The sequence below is a fragment of the Daucus carota genome, chromosome 8 (genome assembly GCF_001625215.2).
Source record: "Daucus carota subsp. sativus chromosome 8, DH1 v3.0, whole genome shotgun sequence".
Lineage (NCBI taxonomy): Eukaryota > Viridiplantae > Streptophyta > Magnoliopsida > Apiales > Apiaceae > Daucus > Daucus carota.
The window spans coordinates 23,005,179-23,026,983 of NC_030388.2; the positions used below are offsets into that span (position 1 = coordinate 23,005,179).

Consider the following 21,805-nt stretch of genomic DNA (forward strand, 5'->3'; position numbering starts at 1 on the left):
ATACGTCCACATATTCATGTAGATTAATTTGATTATTTAGATTTAGGAGGATACAAAGTTCAAATTTCAATAAATATACTCTTTCCGTCTCTTTTTAATTGTCATAATTATATTTTTCTTTGGTCAAATTGACTAATTTTTGACTAAAAATTATAAGTCACTCTTTCATTATTATAAAAAACTGAAAGTCACATCTCAAAATAGATTAAAAATTAATCCCAATAATATATATTTTTTAATTTTATCAATTGATAAAATATTAATAAATTTCAGTCAAATTTTGATAGGGGAGGGGCTATCCAGGGCTTGAGCCCGGACTGTTTTAGAGAAATTTTTAGAGCCGTAGAAGACTCATTAAAATATCTGTCACAGTCATCATAGTTTAGATTTTTGGTGTGAGCTATTAGTCATAAGATAGTTTCGCAAGACTCCAGCGTGAAGTACTATCAATTCCAGATATCTATTCCGAAACGTAAAATTTCACTCGACATTCATGCGAATTTCCCTTTTTTTTTTTGGATAGAGACACAATACAACTTTCAAACAGTTGGAAACAGCAATGAAACTGGAAACATGTACCAAACTCTTGGATATGTGTGTGTGAATCTATGCTGCATATGGGAGGGACACGTTGAGAATCATAAAAATTCCTGCAACTCGTTATTAAAGTATTGGAATTGTTGGAAGTGGTTATCACTTACATTTCACTTTATTGAAAAAATCTCATAAATTCCGGATAAATCCTGAATCAGTAGATTAATTGATTTGTTCTGATTCCCGATTTCGATTCATATAATCATATATTTTTTAAATGTACTGTGCATCCGTTTTCTTTTTAAACTATATGATGCTATACATTAGCTTGCTGGCAGAGACATAAGACATTGCATCTGGATTCTGGTGGAAGCAAGCCAGACAAACTAATTTTAGTAGACAATGCATCAACAACATAAAAGTGAAATAGCTAGCAGTAGTGATGAGAATTCTACTTAAATAATATTTACATGCACAGTTTGTGTTTATATTCTCCAAGAATGAAGTATTAGATTCCAGAATATCGATCTGAAATGTAAAAATCACAACGCAATGCAAATTTCAAACAGTAACGGAATGACAAAAAAACTGTACCTTTCAAACTATTAATGAAGTAAATTTACCATGATTTTAAGACCGGTATCCGAATTCACTGCGATGCTGCCATTGTTGAAGCCCGCAATAATGCCAAAGTAACTGTTAACGGAAAATTCACTCTGATCTTCTCCATGACAGGATTTAGCCAATTAGGGTTTCATATTTATTTATTTTTTTAAAATAAAAAATTCTTCGATGAGATGCACAGTTGGCCGAAGAAATGAGATATCCGATTCAGCAATACGTATACCAAACATCAAAAACATCTTTTAAAAAAAAAACATCAAAAACAACAGAAGCACTATAGAAAGCCATTTGATCTCCCTGGATTTGAGAAACAGAATGTAATGTTATAAACCCAGTGAAGACTTCAGATATCAGTTTAATCTTTACTATATTAAGAAATTAAATTAATTAAATATTACAAGAAAAGTAAATGGAAATATCTTATCTGCATTTCTTTTACTATACTGGTGCGTCCGTTTTTCTTTTAACACTGGATGATGCTATACATTTGCTTGATACATGCTGAACGCTGGGGAATCTCTCAAATGCTTGTACAACTTTCATACTGTCCTCCCTTGCTGCAGAACATTGGACTCCACTTGAACGTCGTTATCTCCATAAACCTCAAAGTAGTGCGCTGTCAAAACAAGCTCCACCATGCTTTGTCCATCTTAAAACAAATCGAACTACAATACCTAATTCAATTGATTTACTTCCGACGTTTATCACAAGTTAAGATCTTATAACTTGCATGAGGACCCTCGGATGTTTCACGCATACTTACATGCCAACCAATGGCATTTCCCACAGCTTGAAGTTCATCCATTACTGAAAGGGTATCACGGATATATACATGTCCACCAGGTCTCAGAATTCGATCCATCTCTAGCATAATGGTAGAGACATTGCATCTGGTAAAAGAAAGTCGAACAAACTAATTTAGAAGAAAATGCATCAAAAACATACAAGTGATATATATTGGACTTAAATTTCTATATCACAAGGACAACATGTGTTCATATTATCAAGTCCAAACAATTTTGTATTCTTTAGATTTTTGTTGACTCATCATTAGTTAGTAACATGCTTAGGGGGTGGGTTTGTGATCACCATCCATCAGATTCAGATATATACTCAAAATTAAGGAGGTAGAATTACCTCTTTTTCTCAACAGAGAAAAGTCCATTTGCATGCAAGAGATCATAGGTTCTCGGGTATGTATCAAAAGGTTCACACCTGGCAAGTGTTGTAAACATGATTAGCTTTAATTAATTAGAGCAGAAAATATATAATAGTGTATGTCTTTCATTATTTGCGACAATAACGGAGCGCACAATTGTTGTGCAAGGACTTTGACAGAGACAGACGCAAATTCCAGGCACTCAGATGGTCACAACCCCAAACCAAGGCCAGAGCCCATTGAAAATCAGATCCAATTACCTATTGCTTAAGATGTTACTTGTCCTATTATTTCCCAATAGTAGAAACCAATTCATAACTGTAGGACAAAATGCATTTTTCCAGCAAGCAGTAACGAACGACTGCACTGCATTTATTTTTACCCTCATCCCGAACAAAAAAGTGCACCTGATTTCGTGCTTGAACTATTGAACATGACTTCTAAACTGGGTGACCAACATTTTTGTAATGAAATATTCATGACACTGCATATATAACGTATTAAGACAACAAAATTGAGAGTGACATAATAATGCTCACCAGTCATGCATAACCCCCAGAAGTCCACGATCATAAATAACAGGCAAGGTATTAGACCCACTTACAGGAACAACATTCATAACCCAACAATCCAATTTGTTTTCTATTAATGCTGCTGCAAATCTGAAAAGCAAACCAAATGATTATAAGTAAACAACAGACTTTAGAGAACTGCAAAAGCAGTGCACTTATGATTAAGGAATCAGCTTTAGCTTATGTCCTAAATGGTGTTGTTTGTATTTAGGACTTATAAATTAGAGCAAATGAATACGAGTATCATACCCTCCAAAACCAGCTTTCATGTCCAGCACATTCCTAAGCTTGAAACTCTTCCAGTGCAAAGCACGTACGTAGCTTTCTATTATTTCATTCCAATATTTTGCTTCTGCCTTAAAGAGTTCTTTTCGTGATATATAAGCATCGAGTTGTATGCTTTGAAGCCTGTCAGGAGGATTCTGCAATCGTGCAGGCCAAGTTGTGACATTAACTCCATATCCAGTCTCAGGTAGCCGTGTGATGCATGCCTTCAAGTTCACATACCTAAAAGCAAACATACAAAGAACAGTACATGATGCTCTCTCCATTTACAGGTTATCTCATTTCAAATCGACTTAAACCAACATAAACATCCCTCTCGCGGATAATATTTTTACTCAACAAAAAAGTAATAGTACATCTCTGATACAAACCTCTTTATATACAAACTACTAACTAAAAATAAAAAAAAAATCTCAATCACGAAGAGTTATAGCACACATGGTATGCAAATTGATCGTTATGAGACGAAGAAAAATACAGCGAAATCAGATTTCAAAAAAAAAAACTCACCAATTAATGGGAAAAATGTAGAAGTAAAAGTAAAATTTCTTAAACCCCTTAAATGAGGTTGAGGACTCTGGTCACAAATGCACAAGTCGCATATACCGCAAGCACAAGCACACAGGATACCAACACAAATTTTGACAAAAATAATAGGCCATACTCAGTATTTAGAAAGAAAAAAGGAAAAAGCTGTGATAGAAATTTGGGTAGACTTGGAAGTGTGGACCTTTTAGCCGAATAAGGCACCAAGCCAGATTCCACCTGTGTCTACTGGAACTGCTGACCCTTTACCAAACCAAATAAGACAGGAAGTCTTATCCATATATTTGGCATCACATAGAACAAAATAGAAAAATGATATAGGAAACATCATATTTTTCACAAATGAAGATTTTGCAGACTCCTTGTTAAAAGCTACATTTAAGCATTATTACTATGATAGCTAGTGTGTCGTTTAGTTGTTTAAGACGAAGGGGCATTGTTTTGTTCCATTGAACAACATGCAAGTACATAGAAAGCTTACCAAACATTGTCCGGGTCGTCATTAGTTTCACACAATGGTGGTTGGGTCCCTGGCTCCCGCTCCAAATAGCAACTATTGTTCATAGGCTTTTGCCATATTGCAATATATCCCTCCTTCTTTACAAGATTCCAGCAAAGGCGGGTGGTAAGGTTAACCATTTCTGAAAACGGACAAAAGTCAATGAAAATATATGTGAATGAAAGAGCCAGACTTGTAGATTGAAATATTGCAAAAATGAATAAACCCTGCATTAAACAAAAATAACTGCAAATCTGTTCAAACCAATTATAGAAGAATACATGGCAAACATATGATAAACCAAAGTACATTTCGTTTCTCTTTTGTGTTCCTTCCTATTCATCATATGTTACCAATAAAAATTGTAATAATGTCATGAAAGATGTGCCCAACTGGACCAGGAAGCTGGGCTACAAGACATCTCATAGATGTTAGTAAAACACCCCTTCCTCACCCGTCATCAGGATTACTACTATTCTTTGAATTAAAATGAAACCACTTGGGGATGAGCACGGATCAAAAGATTGTGTTCGAGGTAAAACAGGATACAAACAGAACAATTAAAGCATCCAAATTCATTCAACAAAACAAGTTTGCAGTCACCTGGGAGAAAAGTTTTGCAACAGTTCTAGTGACCATCAATGTTTAATTTATTGTTATCCTATAGTGAGCCTTCATCATGAAACTAATAGGAAGTGATAAAAAAATGTGTTTCAGCTTAACAGGGAATGGGCACTGTTGATAGGTGCACAAGAACTACAAATGAATGTGGATTAGATTGAACTTAAGTATAGGGTACACAAACTAGACTTCAGGAAGTATCTCCGTGTCATTAATCCAAACATCAAGTGCATCTAAGTAGTCATTTTCTAGTCAGACACGAAGAAATAACAATACATCTATAAAAAAATATCTAAAACCCTATAAGATATCAAAACTATAAACATCACCAATAGACATTCAGTTTATTCACCTTCCCACTGTTGTTCTAAGAGTGGTTCATGCTTATAAACAGGCTGCGCTGCCCAAGCAAAGTATCCTCCTCCACGTAGCATTCTGTTGATCTCCAGAAGCAAGATGCCATCTTATTAAATGAACAAAAAAAGTAGCAGTTACAGTATGCTCAGATGCGAGTAAAAAAATCAATATCAGCGTGCAAGACAACTTGTTTATCCTTCTCCCCTGACTAATTTAAGTAAACTGATCTATAACACAATGAAGGGTTTTCCAGTAAGATTGGCATCTTGTAATGTATAAGGCGGCAATGTAACTAATATAATAAGTAATAGACAGAAAAGTATATGGCATAAGCTTCTTTGGTATTAATACTCCGCTTTCCAAGATTGGAGCTCTAATGCAATTAGTCAGAGCATTTCTTCATTGTCATTGCTAAAATTTTAGGAGTTCAGCCAGTTTGGTGGTGTCTCTACTTACATGTAACTAGAACAATACTGTCAGTAACCACTAGTATATAGCCAATAATGCTTCCTAGCAATTATATACATATGCTGGAAAAAAATTCATACCATCACGAGTCCAATTAATTCTACATCTCGAGCAATGTATTAGCTCAAAAGCCTGACTTGGATATAACAATCGGTGTGTTGCAAAAGCTGCCACCATTGCAGGTACGCCACGCTCAAGCGCAAATTGAATCTGATTCTCATGAACATCTTTTGGAGCTACAGACATAGTAAGCACATTCCGTGACATCAAATAAGCACCAAAACTCGCAACACCACATCCAACATCCAAAGCAACCCGTGTATTACGGCCAAATGCAATATCAGGGAGCATCTACGCATTCAAATGGAAAAAATAAGTAAGCACATATAAACAATTCAGCTTCAACAAATATAAAATCCAACAAAAAGCTAAACAACCTCTGAAATCTGATCCAAGTACTTATCAGCCCCATGTATGAACTGTGTTCCACCTCCTGGAAACTTAAACTTGTCTTTGTCCACTGTAATCCAATTCTGACCACCTTTATCTTCAGCCAAACGTGCATGTGGAACATTGCTAAACCATACCTGAATTGCATTTATACTCATAAATAATCTCTTCAAAAATTTTATATCAGATTAAAATTCAAATATCTAACAATGGCTATTTCCACAATTCAAGTATAATCACAATTTAAAAACATAACAAAAGCATAATATCTTAATTCCACCCCTACCAACACCTATATTTCTATCATTTAGAACACCTACTAACAAATCATTAGAACCTAAACATCGATAATTATAATAATAGCTTGAATTCGCACCTCATCCCGACTTCTAGGCCACGGAATAGGAGTCCGGTAACCTTTAGGTGACGGAACCAAACAATTCAATTCTTTCCCCTTCTCGGGACAATGCCTCTCAAACTTTTCCCCTTTCTCACTACTCTCTAAACTCCTGATCACCTCCACATTATCCAAACACGGAATATAATCGCGCATACTCATATCACACACCCCAAATTTCTTCACACTAATCTTTCCACCACTCTCCCCCTCCACACTCTCAGTCCTATTCTCACTCTCCCACTCCTCCACCGCACTCGAATCGAACTCACCCACCTCAAAAGTATCATTCATCACCCCATTCTCATCAATCACCCCCATCCTCTGCACCACCGGCGGCGCCGGAGCAGTCTCCGGCGGTGGCGAATTTTTCGCATCGGTGACTGAACCACCCGGAGCTGTTTCTGGCTCAGACCCAGAAACGGTGTCGTTTATTATAGACGAGATGTTGAATTGCTTGTTCAAGTTAGGAGAGAGAGTGACGGAGAAAGATAGAGGGGACTGTTTAGAACTGTAAAAAATGAGAGCTTGATTGTTGTTGTTGTCGGAATAATGCTTTCCCAGGTAAAAAAAAGTTACTGAGATGAAGAAGAAGAGTAAGAATTTGACGAAGGTTTGTGATTTGAAGAGATCGCCATTGTTGAGTGGCTTCATTTGTGTGATTGCGTTACTACCAGATCTCAGAGGCTGTCTGGCTCCTGAGAAGGCGTGATCTGTCTGTACATCTTATGTAGGAATCGGGATGTATACGTGTGTGTCTATATGTATTTTTGGATTTCCATTTATGCCCCTGTTTCTTTGCTTGCTTTTTTTCTTTTCTCTAATTTAATCATTAAGAAGTATAATATTTTTTTTGTTTCAAAAAGAGGTATAATATTTTTTAATTTTTTCTCTAAATAAAAATTTAACGCTTCAATATTTACTAAAAAAGAAATTGAAAGAATGTTACTCGTTTCGTCCCATAATACTTTTCATGTTTCACTTTATCACGCTGGCCAACATACACTTTTGTAATATTTTTAATTTCGTATTAGTAATAATATATAAAAATTTCACCATATTAAGGTATTCGTAAATACGAATCCAAGATCACTCATGAATATATTTAATCTTATTGATTAGACGTAAATGAGTAATTTATCTCATATCACGAACAGTCTCGAAATTTCAAACGAGAGAAGTAAATATAAATGAAGAGAATATGAAAGTATATTTTATAAGAATCTCAAAATACTCATAGTGAACGTAAATAAACTGCTATGAACTATTGGGAGTAATTGTTTTTACTTAAAGTAGGTGATGTTGGAAATGGTTGATATATGAAATTTAAACCAATTCCATTTGTAAGTTATATTTACATTTTACATCCCTTTAGTAGAATTATTATACAATAGTTTAATAGTTTATGTTAATAACCATTACTTGAATTTAAATTTTATTTTCTTGAATCATGTAAATACAAGTTTTTTTTTTTAGTTCAATAACCCAACTACAAATTTTGAGTCAATTCGATTATGATTTAGCTTATTAACCCGCAAATAAAATAATTAATGATATTTAATATACCAAATGAACTAACCAATAATATTTTTGTGATTATGTGATAAATGGGGTATACTCAACATTTTACACATAATTTATTATGTCCTTTTGTCATTGTTTTTCTTCTATATATAAGAGTGAATAGATTTTAAATAAAATTCATGAGATACCAATTAAGTAAGTTAGACATCTCCAACAATAAAAAATCCTGAGCTAATATATGAGTTGGCATACCAAAATTAAAAAAATTTAGCCAATGAAAAAACATTCCTTTTAAATTCATCTCCACCAATCGAAACACAAACATTACGCATTAGAGTCTATCATAATATATAAATGTCCAGTCACAATGCTGGAAAAGAATCTGAAATCTGAAATAAAAGAAAGCGCACTGATGGTGTCATGGTGATTGTCACCCTAAATACCTTACATAACAAACACAAGATTTTACCGCAACAAATCATTACTCAATGTCATTTAGAGTATCATAAAACCATCTAAAGAAAAGCACACTGCCCTAAATATTTGTATCCTGCTTACTTGTGATTATTGTTGTCGATCACTTGAAACAAAAACTAGACTAATGATTATTCGACAAAAACAGGTGCTACATTAACTTATATTCATACAATTGTTCATCACAGTTCCAAAGTTGTTGATTGCTTAGGAACATTTGATGGAATCCTCAATATGAGCCGAGTGCTTCTCTACAAGCAGTTTAATCAGTGGACCCTCCACATCTGTGACCCCTTTGGTCTTGTCACGACGGACTGAGATGTTTCCAGTAGGGGTAACAACAGTGACCTCCTCTTTACGTGTCAGAAGCTCATTCGCCACAACCACATGCATTTTATACTTTTTAAGGGCCATGTCAGCCTTCTTTAAGAGAATATCCCTATCTGTTTCCAACTGGAAGATAGAACATGGGGAAAAAACCAGGAAAGAATAAAATTTAGATACAATTCTGGACACTGCATAAATTTGATTTGTACAGATACACTTAACCTTGAATGATATGAAGAATGCCATTGGAGCCCAATCATTCCTCAGAACCGGTAGCATCTTCGGCACCTGAGCAAGTCGCATATCTAAAGGACCCGATGCAGATTGGATTTTATGCATTGCCTATACAGTTGAGTCGAAAAACCATAACAATATCAGAATATGGAGCAAGCAGCAAAAAGAGAAGAAGAGAAGATTCAATAACATACATGGTATCAACCATGCTATGTTTGTATCAAGTCAATAGGCATTCCTAAAAGACAAATATATATATATATATATATAGGGTCCTACTCTGGTACAAACCATCTTAGCGTACAAACTACAAACTAAAATTAAAAAATCTCTAAATCAAATCGAAATATAGCACATATGGTATGGAAATTGATCGTTGCGAGATGAACAAAAATACAGTGAAGTCGGATTTCAAAAAAAGTTCACCGATTAACGGGAAAATTCAAATTAAAAACGGAGGGGAATCTGCGGATCATGTGTGACAGGGTGTATATTAACTGGTGTGTGGTTGCCTCTGCGGGGCCATTGGATTAGATTCATCCAAGGGCTTATATTGAGTTTGTAGTTTGTACAGTAACTTAGTTTGTATTTGAGCACTTCCCTATATATATATATATATATATATATATGCTAAAATGGTATCAACCAATTTTGTCATACCATACTCTCCCAGGGAACATAGAAGTCGGACACTGCAGCTGCAAGATAATACATTGCATATGGCCCAAGATTCTTCATTGATGTCGCAATTAACTGTAAAATCTACTGATACTTTGCTCGCATTCAACTCTTCCAAAAAATGATTGGAGCGCATATCCTCAAAATCACAAATCAAAAATATAAGGGATATCACCTGAAGATACTCGAAAATGGTGCAGAAAGGAAGTTTCAGCAAATGGCCGCCTTTTACTGCCTGAAAGATGAACTAAAATTTAGGAAACTTTTGCTGCAACATGACATGCTTTAAAATCTTCAAAATACATGAACTTAACACAATATTGTTGCTCAATATTTACCGCTTGGTGATTACTGATAGCCTTTTTCACTGCATCAGAATGGGATGGATGCACTGTAAAGCAACAAAATATCTATTAAAAAATTAAGTCACGGGAGCTTAAGATACATAAAAAATAGTATGTGGTAGAATTTTATCATAGTAAGTCGATAATTTAATTCATTGCATAAGCCAATTAAAATAATAACTACCAATGTTTATTAAAATCATGCATTTAGGTCGCTTAGCCGAAAACCAAACTAAAATACCGATATATTTCAATTTGGTTTTCGGTAGTAAGTTTTTAGCAATCTGGTAGAAGTTTTATACAAATTACGGAAAGAAAAGAAAAGTGGTATTAGAGCTTAGGTTGCACAATAAATACCTAATATTTGACAATATTTTCAGGCTCTTTAGTACATGTCAGATATAGCAGTTGTGGTCATTGAAGTTAGATATTGTAATGCACCATGAAAATGGTTTTATAACTTGCGATTATTTATCAGGTAAGAATATGCCAAAAGTATAGCCAATACATGTTTTACCGATCCATAACATCAGTATCTCAAATAACCTTCACCCTTTTTCAACTTGTGATTATTTATCATGTAAGAATTTGCCTAAAATATAGCCAATATATGTTTTACCGACTCGTAACATCAGTATCTCAAGTAACCTTCCCCTTTTTCAACTAACCTGAAAACTGATAGAATTTGAAACAATTTTGCAAGACACATTAAAAAGCACAACAAAGATGTTGAATTTCAGACCTTGAACAAATGATTCATCGGTCATTTCGAAACACTCTAACAATGGATTATCCGGAAGAGATGTACAGTACGGTTGGTAGCTTTCTCTGCATAGACACAGACATTATCAGTTTAAAACTACAGTACGGTTGGTAGCTTTCTCTGCATAGACACAAAAATCATCAGTTTAAAATTACACAGTTCTCCAATAGTATTCAAAGGAAACCATAACAAAAAACAGAACACTTGAAACAAAAAGTGAACAAGAGAATGTAATAACAGACTGATCACCTCCGATAAAGGAATATGACAGAATACCCAGCCTTGAGGAAATATCTGCAGTACCAACATTAGCTCCAGGGAATTATATATATAAATATTTTTGGTAATTTATAAATCTATAAAACAGTTTCATTGGTTATACTCTGTGGATGTTGCTCCCCTATGACCTGAGCTAAAATTGTCAATAAAGCGAACACAGCGTTGTTCTAACGGAACTGTTGTACCGCCGGATGTGACACATACAACCCTCTTACTTCCACCATTTTCTAAGAAAACACATTAATCAAAGGCAACTCAGTCAGCAATACTTGGATAAGATCAAGGAATCAAAGGATCAAGTTATTCACACAATTGACATAATTATTAATATGGTTGCCTGTTGACGAAGAATTTGTCTCAAGAAATTCATGCAATTTTTTGCAGACGGTGTTGCCATCTCTTAGAGGAGGAGCAGAGTCAAAGAAGTCCTTAATTTCATCATAGGCAATTTCTTGAGGAGTCCCTGACTTTTTTTCCATCTCAGTCATCAAAACCTGTAAAAGTTCATGTTTTTTATTATGATTCATAAAGATTATTATAAGCAATAACACCTCTAAATAAACTTATAAGCTTAACTTGACCAACACCGCCATTTTACAAAAGATCTTACTTATATCATAATGATTTCTTCGATTCTCCTGTGTTTGAGGATTGTATATTTTTTTTAGTGGATAGGTCTAAAAAATGAAGGATGATATTAAAACTGTAAAAGGATGTAACTGTTTGTCAGGAACTCGACCCGAATCATTATCGAGTTCGAACGACAAAAATTGTTCGCCAAGAAAGTTTTATTAGTGTTCTAATTTGAACTCCACTCTTTAAACTCAAACTCGAGTTGGTTAAAGATAAAATAAATATTTTTTTATTTTATTTTTATACTGTATTTCTTGGATGCTTTTTTCCCCTTGCATTTGCTAATATTACATTGGAACTCGTCTAATAATGATTTTTTAAATTAATAATTTTTAATTAAAATTCTAGAAATAAAGTAAAAAAATAAAATATTTTTTTAACTTTATTTCTAGAAATTAATTCCCAAATAGATCACGAGCATATTATGAAATTTTATGTTGTATATGACCCTATATTTCTATTTGATGTGCTCGTATTTGCTTCTTAAAATTCAATTTAATCCTATATAGATGTTTGATTTTAGCGATACATCAAAAGAGTGCTTCTGATATTATGAAAGGATGATTTCAAGAGGCTAACAATTGAAGTACTATTATCAATCGATCTACACTAACAACTTTGTGGTGAACGGGTGAAATATTTCAGAGTGCGAACCCACTTTGTTTTGTGAATGGTAAAATTGGCCTTCATAAAATATCATCAAATTTGACTTGGACTGAATATTTATATGTTAATTTCTCTACTGGAGTGGATGGTTCAAGATGTTCAAAAGACTGCTAATTTGCAGCTTTGCATAGCTGTGATTGCAGTGTTCAAAGAAGACATCAAAAGGCAGGTACATGCTACCATTTGTTGACCAGGACCAACAAATGTAGCAATAAACATCAGCATAGTATATAAGTCAGAAAATTGTTTTTTTATTCAAAATTTTTGTAAGGATCCATTATTGACAATAGCTTGCTTATTGTGTGATATATGCAATTGTTATAACTTGACTTCAATTATAAATAACTCTTTCTACTATGTGTATCAATCAAAATGCTGTATTATATTTGTTTTTGTTATGCTGCTTGAAGGATGCGACCAATACAGGTCTTTGGTATCTTTGCCAAGCAGCTAGTGGCATTAAAGATAGGACAAAATCTAAACCTTCTCAGGTATATGGATGTTTGTGTTCAGAAGGTAAAGATACATGTGATATAGGAGAGTTCGCGCAATGAAATTCACTCTAAAGACACCTCTAGTTTATATAATATGCTAGATCTGTAGTGAGTGTGCCAAACTTGAGCAAGAATAAGTGATCAGTCTGCTAGCCTAGTTTTCCTCTGCAAAAAGTGTTTTGTAAATCGACGATGCCCATTGTAACACAATTCTCAACTATCAGTCCTCTCTTCTAAATTCTTAAATTCAATAATTACTGCTTTCCTAAACATCAATATATATATATATATATATATATATATAAGAGGATGCGGGCGTCTCTAGAATTGTTCGATTCAGTCTTGGAATTTTTCTTAAATTTTGGATTTAAAATGTTATTATATTTCAAAAAATCAGGTCCAAGAATTCTAAAGGTAATATAATTCTTTTCTTATTGGATTTTAAAAGTAATACAACTCTTTTCTTATATAATACTTATTGACTGCCGAGTTGTACGAGAAGCTATTTGAGGATGAGGAGCTCCCAATAGTATTCCACAAGTCCTGCATAGAACTGGGGAAAAATCCTCGCTGTACTGAATTGAACCCACACAGAGACCTCTTTTAGCGAATACAGGTCTCTTGGTAGTCATGCATACAGATGATAGATTATTGATCACTTAGTCTAAGTTGTATGAGATAGCAGACCGTTTGATGAAGGGGAGCTTCTGTCAGTTGTTCACGAGCCCTGCACATAATTAGGAGAAGAGTTTATTTCACTGTCTACTGAATTCAAACTCGCAACTTAGTTGTTCGATACCGATATCTTGGTGACAACTCTCAAAGGACTCTGGATTTATAATATAAACCGTCTCTAGAATTGTTCGATTCAGTCTTATAATTTTCTTAACTTTCGGATAGAAAATAAAATTATAATCTAAAAACCAAATTAAGTATTGTATAGATAAAAGGATTGCAAAGATAGTACAATTCTTTTACTTATTTAGGAATCATAAAAGAGTAGGATTCTATTTATTCAAAATAACATTTATAGAACAAATATAATTAAAAAATACAATTTTTATTTTCAAAAGTTATTAAATTTATAATCTTATTTTATTAGTTTTTCTCATAAAAAATAAAAACCAGCATCTTTCGGAATATAAAATTGTCTGAATAGGTTCGTAGGCTAAACTCACATCGTTCCATAATGATAAGAAGATAGCATCGCTATCATGAAAACATCTTTGAGATCTTCGCAACCTCATTCAAATATTATGCATGAACTTACAACCGATCTCAATAATAGTTCGAATCAGTCTTATAATTCTCTTGAATTTCGAATAGAAAATAAAATTATAATTTTAAAAAAATCAAGTTCAAGAAGCTTAAAGGTAATACAATTCTTTTTTTATTGGATTCTAAAAAGAATAAAATTCTTTTCTTATAATTTTCTTAAATTTCGGATAGAAAATATAATTATAATTTGAAAAATCAAGTTTAAGGATTCCAAAAGTTAATACAATTTTTATTTTTTTTGGATTCTAAAGATAATACAAATATTTTCTTATTTAGGAATCCTAAAAGGAATAGGATTATTTATTTAAATTAACAATCATAGATAAAATACAATTTATATTTAAGATTTGTAAGGTAATACATACAATTTTTATTTTTGATTTAGTCTTATAATTTTCTTAAATTTAGAATAGAAAATAAAGGACTGTAAAAATAATAATCATTAAAAATACTAATAGCACAAAAATTAGAACCATAAAAGAATAATAATTATTAACTAATAAATAGGAATCACGAAATAAAAATATTTAACAAATAAAATAGGTATATAAAATAGGAATCATATATTGATTTTATGATAATGTAAATGATTCTTGATTAGTATTGTGTTTGACGGGCACGGGAGGCGGACCAAACTAACTTTTATCTAAATAATAATAAATTTTCTATTAGTATTAGGTTTGACGGAAAAGTGGCTAAAATATTTTTTATCTATGTTATAATATATTTTTTTGTTAAAACAAGACCAAGGTTCAAAAAACTTTTTATCAAATCATAATCTTTAATTTTAACATAATTAGATTAGTACTGTGTTTGACAGTAAGGCGATTCAAACTAATATCTAATATAATGCTTTGTTATTAGTATCGTGTTTGACAAGAGAGCGGCTCAAACTAATTCTGATCTAAATTATAATATTTAATTTTATCATAAAAATAATAATTATGGACTAATATTGTCTTTGACGGGAGGGGGTTCGAACTAATTTTATTATTAGTATTGTGTTTGACAGGATGACCATTTAAACAAATTTTTATACTAATTATAATATTTTTTTTATTAGTGATATGTTTAACGGGAAGATAACTCAACATAATTCTTTTTATGCTATTATAATATTAATTCGTATCAAAATTTATAACGCCGCCGCGAAGCGCAGCTTTATTCACTAGTTAATAGAATAATATTAGAGTGATTAGTAAATAAACAAGTGTGAATTGAATTGGAATTGTAGGAGCACATTATTCTATTATTTGTTCTATTATATATTAAAAACAAATCTACTGTAGGCTTACTTGGTTCACGTGTGGACACTCTACCCTGCCTTGCCCCATTTTTGTTACTAAAGTCAAATATTTTAATGTTTGATGCCCTTTAAATTATCAATAAATAGTTATAAATCAAGATTTTAGTAGCGCTTCAATTCGATTTTCGGTTCCGTCACTAATACCCTTGGATCTCGGCTTTCATAGCGTTTGCCAAAAAGGATGTAAATTTGGTTATCATGCACATATCACAATTCCCTCTTTTTACAGAATGGCTCTGCTGCTGGAACTTCTGTTCTCTGTCCAAATCTCAAAGGAAAAAGTTTGAAAAGTGAGCCTCAAGAATTCTTGTCCTGAGAAAAATTTAAGCAATTTCAAGATTGTGGCAGAAGTTGACGAATAAAAGCAGAGCAGCAAGGACAGATGAAGAGGTCTCACGTTTGATATATCTGATGATCGACAGGACATTATCAGAGGAAAGGGAATGGCGCATTCGCTCTTTCAAGCTCCGACGAATTTTGGAACTCATGATGCAGTAATAAGTTTGTATGAGTTCTTAGAATAATAAATTATTATATGCATAATAATTGAAACCAAACTCAGACTCCACTTTTGTTGCTGCTGTAGTTCAAGTTTAGGTTGGTGACTATTGACTGTGTAGTTTTTATTTTCATTTTAACAGGGGCCCTAAAGAACTAGAAATAATGTAATAGGGAAATATTTACTGCAAGTAGGAGTAAGTGCCGTTGACGTTGAGTGCCAACTAGTTACTTAAAAGCTCAAAAACTAACATCACAGATGAACTATTAACAAGACTCTTAGCAAGGCAAGTATAGAGTCTCTTAAATATTGTTACATGCAGACATCAATCAGACTATAATCAACAAAGGCATTTTATTCAATTCTTGGTTTGCTGCTTAAGCTTTACTTTCAATTTTTTTTTGGGAGCAAAAACCATCATTAATTTCACTATTTTTATCGTGAACATATTTTTGTGGCAAAGATATTTTTTTATTTAAAATTTAGAGTTACACATAAAATTGAAACAAAAATCATAGAAAGACTTTACCTTAAAGAACGAGTAGTTCCAACGCAACTGCTGAGAAGCTAGAAAAATCAGGTGCTATGGACCTAACAGGCAGGTCAGTGACTTCTTCCTACGAGTCCTGAATAACAAAATTGAGAAAAAAATATGTGAACCAGCCAAACAATACTAAACAAATAATAATTACACTGTTCTTGTCTTCTCAATATAATTCACCTTGTAATACAGTTGTTAAACAGCATGATAATGAAAGTAAACGACTAACAAGTCAATTTGATAATAATTCTCCTGTTAAAAACGTTCTTCGGACTGCAGTGCCAGCACTAACAGATCCTGGTTGCTCCAATATTAATTTAGTGGCTTGTTTACAGTTTTGAGATAATAAATGTACTCACATCTCACCATTCTTGATTTGTTTAAGATCTCTAATTACATGAATCGTTCATCTGCTTGCACATTATCCCTTTTTCTGCAGATGGCGAATAAAGGCACTGGGCAACAAAATATAGGAAAAGAGACGGAAAGAAAAGATGCTAAAATTCCAAGCAAAGTTGAGAAATATGAGTAAATGGAAGAACTTCAGCAGAGCATAGCAGTACACACACTACTGCTACCCACACGCACACACATCACAGCCACATAATATGCTTACCACTACACACACCCAGACACGACAACACACACACAACAGCTACCTATACTCCAGACACACACACATCAACAACCTCCCTAACCTCGTTGCCTTCCTCTCGAACTCCTACAACACCACCAGTGACATAACTACCCCTGCACCCCTGTTTTCCTCAAACCAGCCACACAATCTCACCTTCTCAGCCCATACACACCCGCATATACAGCAACATACTCCCAAACTCACCAAAACACACACACATACAGAACTCACCATTCTCCCAAACTCACCAAAACACACACATATAAGGGGCAGATCTAGAAATATTTTCTTAGAGGGACTCTAAGCAAATTTTCGAAAAACCCCTATATATATATTTTCACTTTTTCAGGTGGCACTTATATAATTTTGTAAAATTTAGAATGATAAAAAAACGTCAAAAAAAATTTAAAGGGGCACGTGTCAGCCCATGCCTCTTACCAGATCCGCCCCTGCACACATACGCGAAAACACACACACCCGCGTGCTGTTACGCAGTAGCACACACACAGCAGGACACATGTATACAGCCCTGCTGCAACACTGCCCTATGTTCACCTCTGTACACGCACGCCAGACATACCCTCACCCTTAACTCTCTCCGTTCAAACTCGTGCTAACCATGCGAGAAACAAACAACATCGAATTCGAATTACCTTTGTGGTTTGCTTGAAATCGCCGACTGATTCCCAATCCCTGACCCCTGATTATGTGAATACCCTGCTGCTTGCTCTGACACGTGAAGAGAAAATAAACACAAACTATGCCCCTGTTCGGCCGAGGGAAGCAGCAACTTCTTGCCTGCTTTTACTAGTTTGCGTACAAAAACACTTTCAAACTTTACTCCTTCCGTTTCCAATTTGATCTCTGTTTTCTAGAAGAATGACAAAAAAAAATTGAGAAAGAAGGGTATTAAAATGATTAAGAGCATCTCCAATAGATTCTCAGAGCATTCCCATTGCCCCCCCGCCCCCCCCCCCCCCCTCCCCCTATGTTTCTCTATCCTCATAATTTAGAGAATTTCTTAATTTTTTATCAAAACTGAAGCTACATCCGAAATCCTAAAATAAAGTTTAGTTTTAGGGACCAAAGTGCAATTGATTAGATGATGAATGAAAGAAAGAGAAAGAAGTATTATAAAAGGGAATATAGGGATAGGATAAGATAGGATGGGGAATGAGATGTGGAAGATTTTTAAATTCATGAAGATAATTTTGGGAAATTACTAAATTTAGTAAGAATATAGGGACAGGGATGAGGTACCCAATGTGAATGCTCTTAGCAATTTATTTTACATTATTAAAAGTAGATTGAACTCAGAAAAAGACAAAAGAAAGAGAGTATATGAAACAAATTTATAATAAAATATTAGTTAAGAGTTATATAGTGGCTCCTATAATTGAGAAGAGAGAAGAGACTCTTTGCCTCTAGCATCTCCAATGGTCTCCTAACACACTCTTAAATATAATATAAAATATTAGACTCCTAATAAGTTAATACAAATTTAAAAGTTTCAACTCCAACAATCTATATTATGTATTAAAAGTTTGGCCGGTCGTTACTTGGGCCAAAATACGGGTCTATCTATATAATCAGTTATTTTGGGCCCATCGATATAACAAGTATTCTTTTTAATTTGGGTCAAAGTACATGCCTATCTATATAGCCAATTATTCTGGGTCTATCTATATAACCAATTATTCTTTTTAATTTGGGTCAAAATACGGGACTATCTATATAACCAATTAATCCTTTTAATTAAAATATATTACCTTTTTTTATATTTCTGAGTAAAAAATCCAATCTTCTAAAATAACATTGAGAAACATGGTAATTACTTTTTTTAACTAAAATATATTATCTTTTTATAAATTTTCTAACTAAAAAATCAATCTTTTACAATTAATAAGGACATGAGCGACATATTTATACGTAAAGATATGTGTCAAAAGTCTAAACGTCAAATAATGAAAAACAGAAAGAGTATTATTATATTGGTGGGGTGGGTGGTACTTGGGTCGAAGTATGGGCCTATATATATAACTAATTATTCTTTTTAACTGAAATAAATTATCTTTTATATATTTTTTAGCTAAAAAAAACTCAATCTTCTAAAATAATATCGAGCAACATAGTAATTGTCTTTTTAATCAAAACGCATTATTCATTTTAGATTTTCTAACTAAAAAAATCGAGTTTTTACAATTAACACGGGCGACATATATATAAAAATATAATATCATTGTTCATTCCTAAGCATCAAGTCCCACCGACAAGTTCATCTCCGGTCCTCGTAATCCTTCCGATTCTTCTGGTTTTCATTTAACTAAGTTTCTATTGTTTATCCGCTACGGATTATAAACTCGAGAAAGCTCTCGGCGATCACTTTCTCGAAGGCAAACGTTATTTTGTCTTGAGAATTTTGATAATACTTGCTATTGCAACTCTGTTTTTCAGGTATATCTTCGTTTTTTTCTTACTTTCATTTATTGATTTATTTTGAGTGGAATTGCGAAAAGGTGTTTGACTTTAATCTTGTTTGTTTGTGAGCATTTGTTTGTTTAATCCTTGTGTTTTGCTTGGTTTTTGGTGTTTTTGGCGATTTTTCGTGTCACAAATGAGACGCTTCGTAGTTCGCTTCGCATACGACGAGGCAACTTGACCGATAGCATAGCGGTGGTGGCCGATGGTGGCGGTGACAGTGGTTTCGGGACGGGATCCGGTTCCAGAAAGGAATGCGCTAATTGTGCCTCCTCTTTATTGAGGGCGTAAATTGCGACTCTTGGGTGTAAATTGTGCCTCTTTATTGAGGGCGTTAATTGTGCCTTATTTGAGGGCTTTAATTGTGTCTTAATTAAGGACATTAATATTTTATTATTATGCCTTAATTAAGAGCTTAATTGTCTCAATCATGAGTTTTCATGATTGTGGGAATATTTTGATATAATCTGTTAAATATATCGACTTATATTCTTCTTGTTTCTCTTGTTTTATTTTCAGGATTCTTGGAAGAAGACCGGTTTTCTTTTCGGACATTAAAGTTTTATTGTATAAATTTCCCCGGTCATCTTGCATGTCCGACGGTTAGATAATAAGCTTTCTTGAATGAAAGAATTATCACGGTGAATTGCCGATTCTCATTGAGATTTATTCTCATTTTCAAAAAAAAAACATAATATCATTAAGGGAAATCTACAAAACTACCTACCTTTTCTTTAATTATTTACAAAAATACTACCTTCCAGAATTCTTTTTAAAAATACCTTTTCATAAAATCTTTTTTTCAAAAATACTGTTTGCAACTTTTGCAACCTCATCTGCAACTCCAGGCGGCGCCAGCCGTGTTGCAACCTCTTTTGCAACTTCATATGCAACCAAATTCCTGATTTCAAGTTCCAGTTTTCAAATGTCGTTTTCGACCTCATTTTCGGAATCAGGATTTGTAATTGCATATATGGTTGCATATGGTTGTATTCAGTTGCATATGGTTGCATTCAGTTGATTCTATTGTAATCTATTGGCCCCGCCAGGGGCACACCATACATCTGTTGTTACTTACAGTTTTCAGTTGCATTTAGTTGCAACTGAGGTTGCAAAAGTTGCAACTGCAGTTGCAACTTCATTTGCAACCTCATTTGCAACTTTTGCAACCTCATTTGCAACTTTTGCAACTTACAGTTTTCAGTTGAACTAGTTGCAATTGCAGTTGCAACTGTTGCAACTTTCCATTTTTATTTGCAACTTTTGCAACCTCATTTGCAACTTTTGCAACCTCATTTCCATTTTTATTTGCAACTTTTGCAACCTCATTTGCAACTTTTACGGCTGCGCCGCCCAAGGTTGCAAATGAGGTTGCAAAGGTTGCAAATCGTATTTTTGAAAAAAAAATTTTATGAAAAGGTATTTTTAAAAACAATGAAAAAGATGGTAGTATTTTTAAAAAAATAATTTTACAGATGGGTATTTTTAAAAAGATCCCTATCATTAAATACAATTATTAATAATTCAACCGAAATACATTAATAACATTATTTTTAAATACTTTATTGATCTCACATTAAAAGAGATATTACAAATCTATCATATACTATATATTATTACACTATTAAAGCCGAAAATAAAAAGTTCAGTTGGTTGGTTAGTTAGTTGGGGTTGGTGAATCGGTTGGTATTCGACCCACGGTCCACGGAGCTCTTGAATTTATAACATGTTATAGGATACTTTTTATTATTTATTAAACCAAAACATTAAATTTAGGTTAGTATGATGGGTCGGTATTTGGTTTCATGCGTATCTTTTAAGTTATAATATGTTTTATATCATATTATTAAGTATTAATAACGAGATATTAAAAGGTTGATTGGTTAGTTTATATCTGAGTTTATAGGCTTCCTTAAATTATAACATGTAAAAAAAATATTTTAACATTCTCATTAAAATATATATGTTCGACCTAATTTTTAATTAGCCATTTGACAGACTTAACTATGAAGAATTTATCCAACTGTTAAATAAAATATTTATTCAACCACATTATTCCATCATAATTTTATTTTTACAATAAAATTAGGTAAATTTAAAATATATACGATAAAATAACAAATATGTTAACCGCCCGT

General features: G+C 33.3%; 2 protein-coding genes across 14 annotated transcripts; both read right to left on the reverse strand.

Moving 5' to 3' along the window:
* Window positions 1–1,376: 1,376 nt before the first annotated feature.
* On the reverse strand, window positions 1,377–7,247 carry LOC108199702 (probable methyltransferase PMT11). The gene is made up of 9 exons (XM_017367644.2): window positions 6,492–7,247; window positions 6,103–6,252; window positions 5,746–6,016; window positions 5,193–5,303; window positions 4,202–4,361; window positions 3,139–3,396; window positions 2,857–2,979; window positions 2,296–2,373; window positions 1,377–2,048 (listed from the first exon to the last, which is right to left on the reverse strand). Exons 1-9 carry the CDS (start codon window positions 7,164–7,166, stop codon window positions 1,847–1,849), a joined length of 2,028 nt encoding a protein of 675 aa, XP_017223133.1. The 5' UTR covers window positions 7,167–7,247; the 3' UTR covers window positions 1,377–1,846.
* A 1,160-nt stretch (window positions 7,248–8,407) lies between these two features.
* LOC108199557 (phosphopantothenate--cysteine ligase 1) lies at window positions 8,408–18,166 on the reverse strand. Of its 13 annotated transcripts, none has more exons than XM_064082704.1 (13): window positions 17,843–18,166; window positions 16,919–16,985; window positions 16,541–16,637; window positions 13,616–13,655; window positions 11,473–11,629; window positions 11,239–11,362; window positions 11,106–11,150; window positions 10,836–10,921; window positions 10,088–10,140; window positions 9,925–9,984; window positions 9,732–9,833; window positions 9,060–9,179; window positions 8,408–8,963 (listed from the first exon to the last, which is right to left on the reverse strand). In XM_064082704.1, exons 5-13 carry the CDS (start codon window positions 11,621–11,623, stop codon window positions 8,718–8,720), a joined length of 987 nt encoding a protein of 328 aa, XP_063938774.1. In that variant the 5' UTR covers window positions 11,624–11,629; window positions 13,616–13,655; window positions 16,541–16,637; window positions 16,919–16,985; window positions 17,843–18,166; the 3' UTR covers window positions 8,408–8,717. The 13 variants fall into 13 exon arrangements, with proteins under 13 accessions (XP_063938774.1, XP_063938773.1, XP_017222915.1 ...); XM_064082703.1 differs by having other exon boundaries at window positions 16,912–16,985; XM_017367426.2 differs by lacking the exon at window positions 16,919–16,985.
* Between the last annotated feature and the right edge of the window lie 3,639 nt (window positions 18,167–21,805).

What these genes read in the sequence shown, in the direction of transcription:
- LOC108199557 (XM_017367422.2), bottom strand. Translation starts at nt 15,718, where the DNA reads ATGTGCATGATAACCAAATTTACATCCTTTTTGGCAAACGCTATGAAA. An exon ending in AAGCTCCCCTTCATCAAACG is followed by an intron (nt 11,630 to 13,615) that starts GTCTGCTATCTC and finishes GAACTTTTACAG; the next exon opens with GTTTTGATGACTGAGATGGA. An exon ending in CATTCTTCATATCATTCAAG is followed by an intron (nt 8,964 to 9,059) that starts GTTAAGTGTATC and finishes TCTATCTTCCAG; the next exon opens with TTGGAAACAGATAGGGATAT.
- LOC108199702 (XM_017367644.2), bottom strand. Translation starts at nt 7,166, where the DNA reads ATGAAGCCACTCAACAATGGCGATCTCTTCAAATCACAAACCTTCGTC. An exon ending in GGCCTAGAAGTCGGGATGAG is followed by an intron (nt 6,253 to 6,491) that starts GTGCGAATTCAA and finishes AATGCAATTCAG; the next exon opens with GTATGGTTTAGCAATGTTCC. An exon ending in AATTAATTGGACTCGTGATG is followed by an intron (nt 5,304 to 5,745) that starts GTATGAATTTTT and finishes TCATTTAATAAG; the next exon opens with ATGGCATCTTGCTTCTGGAG.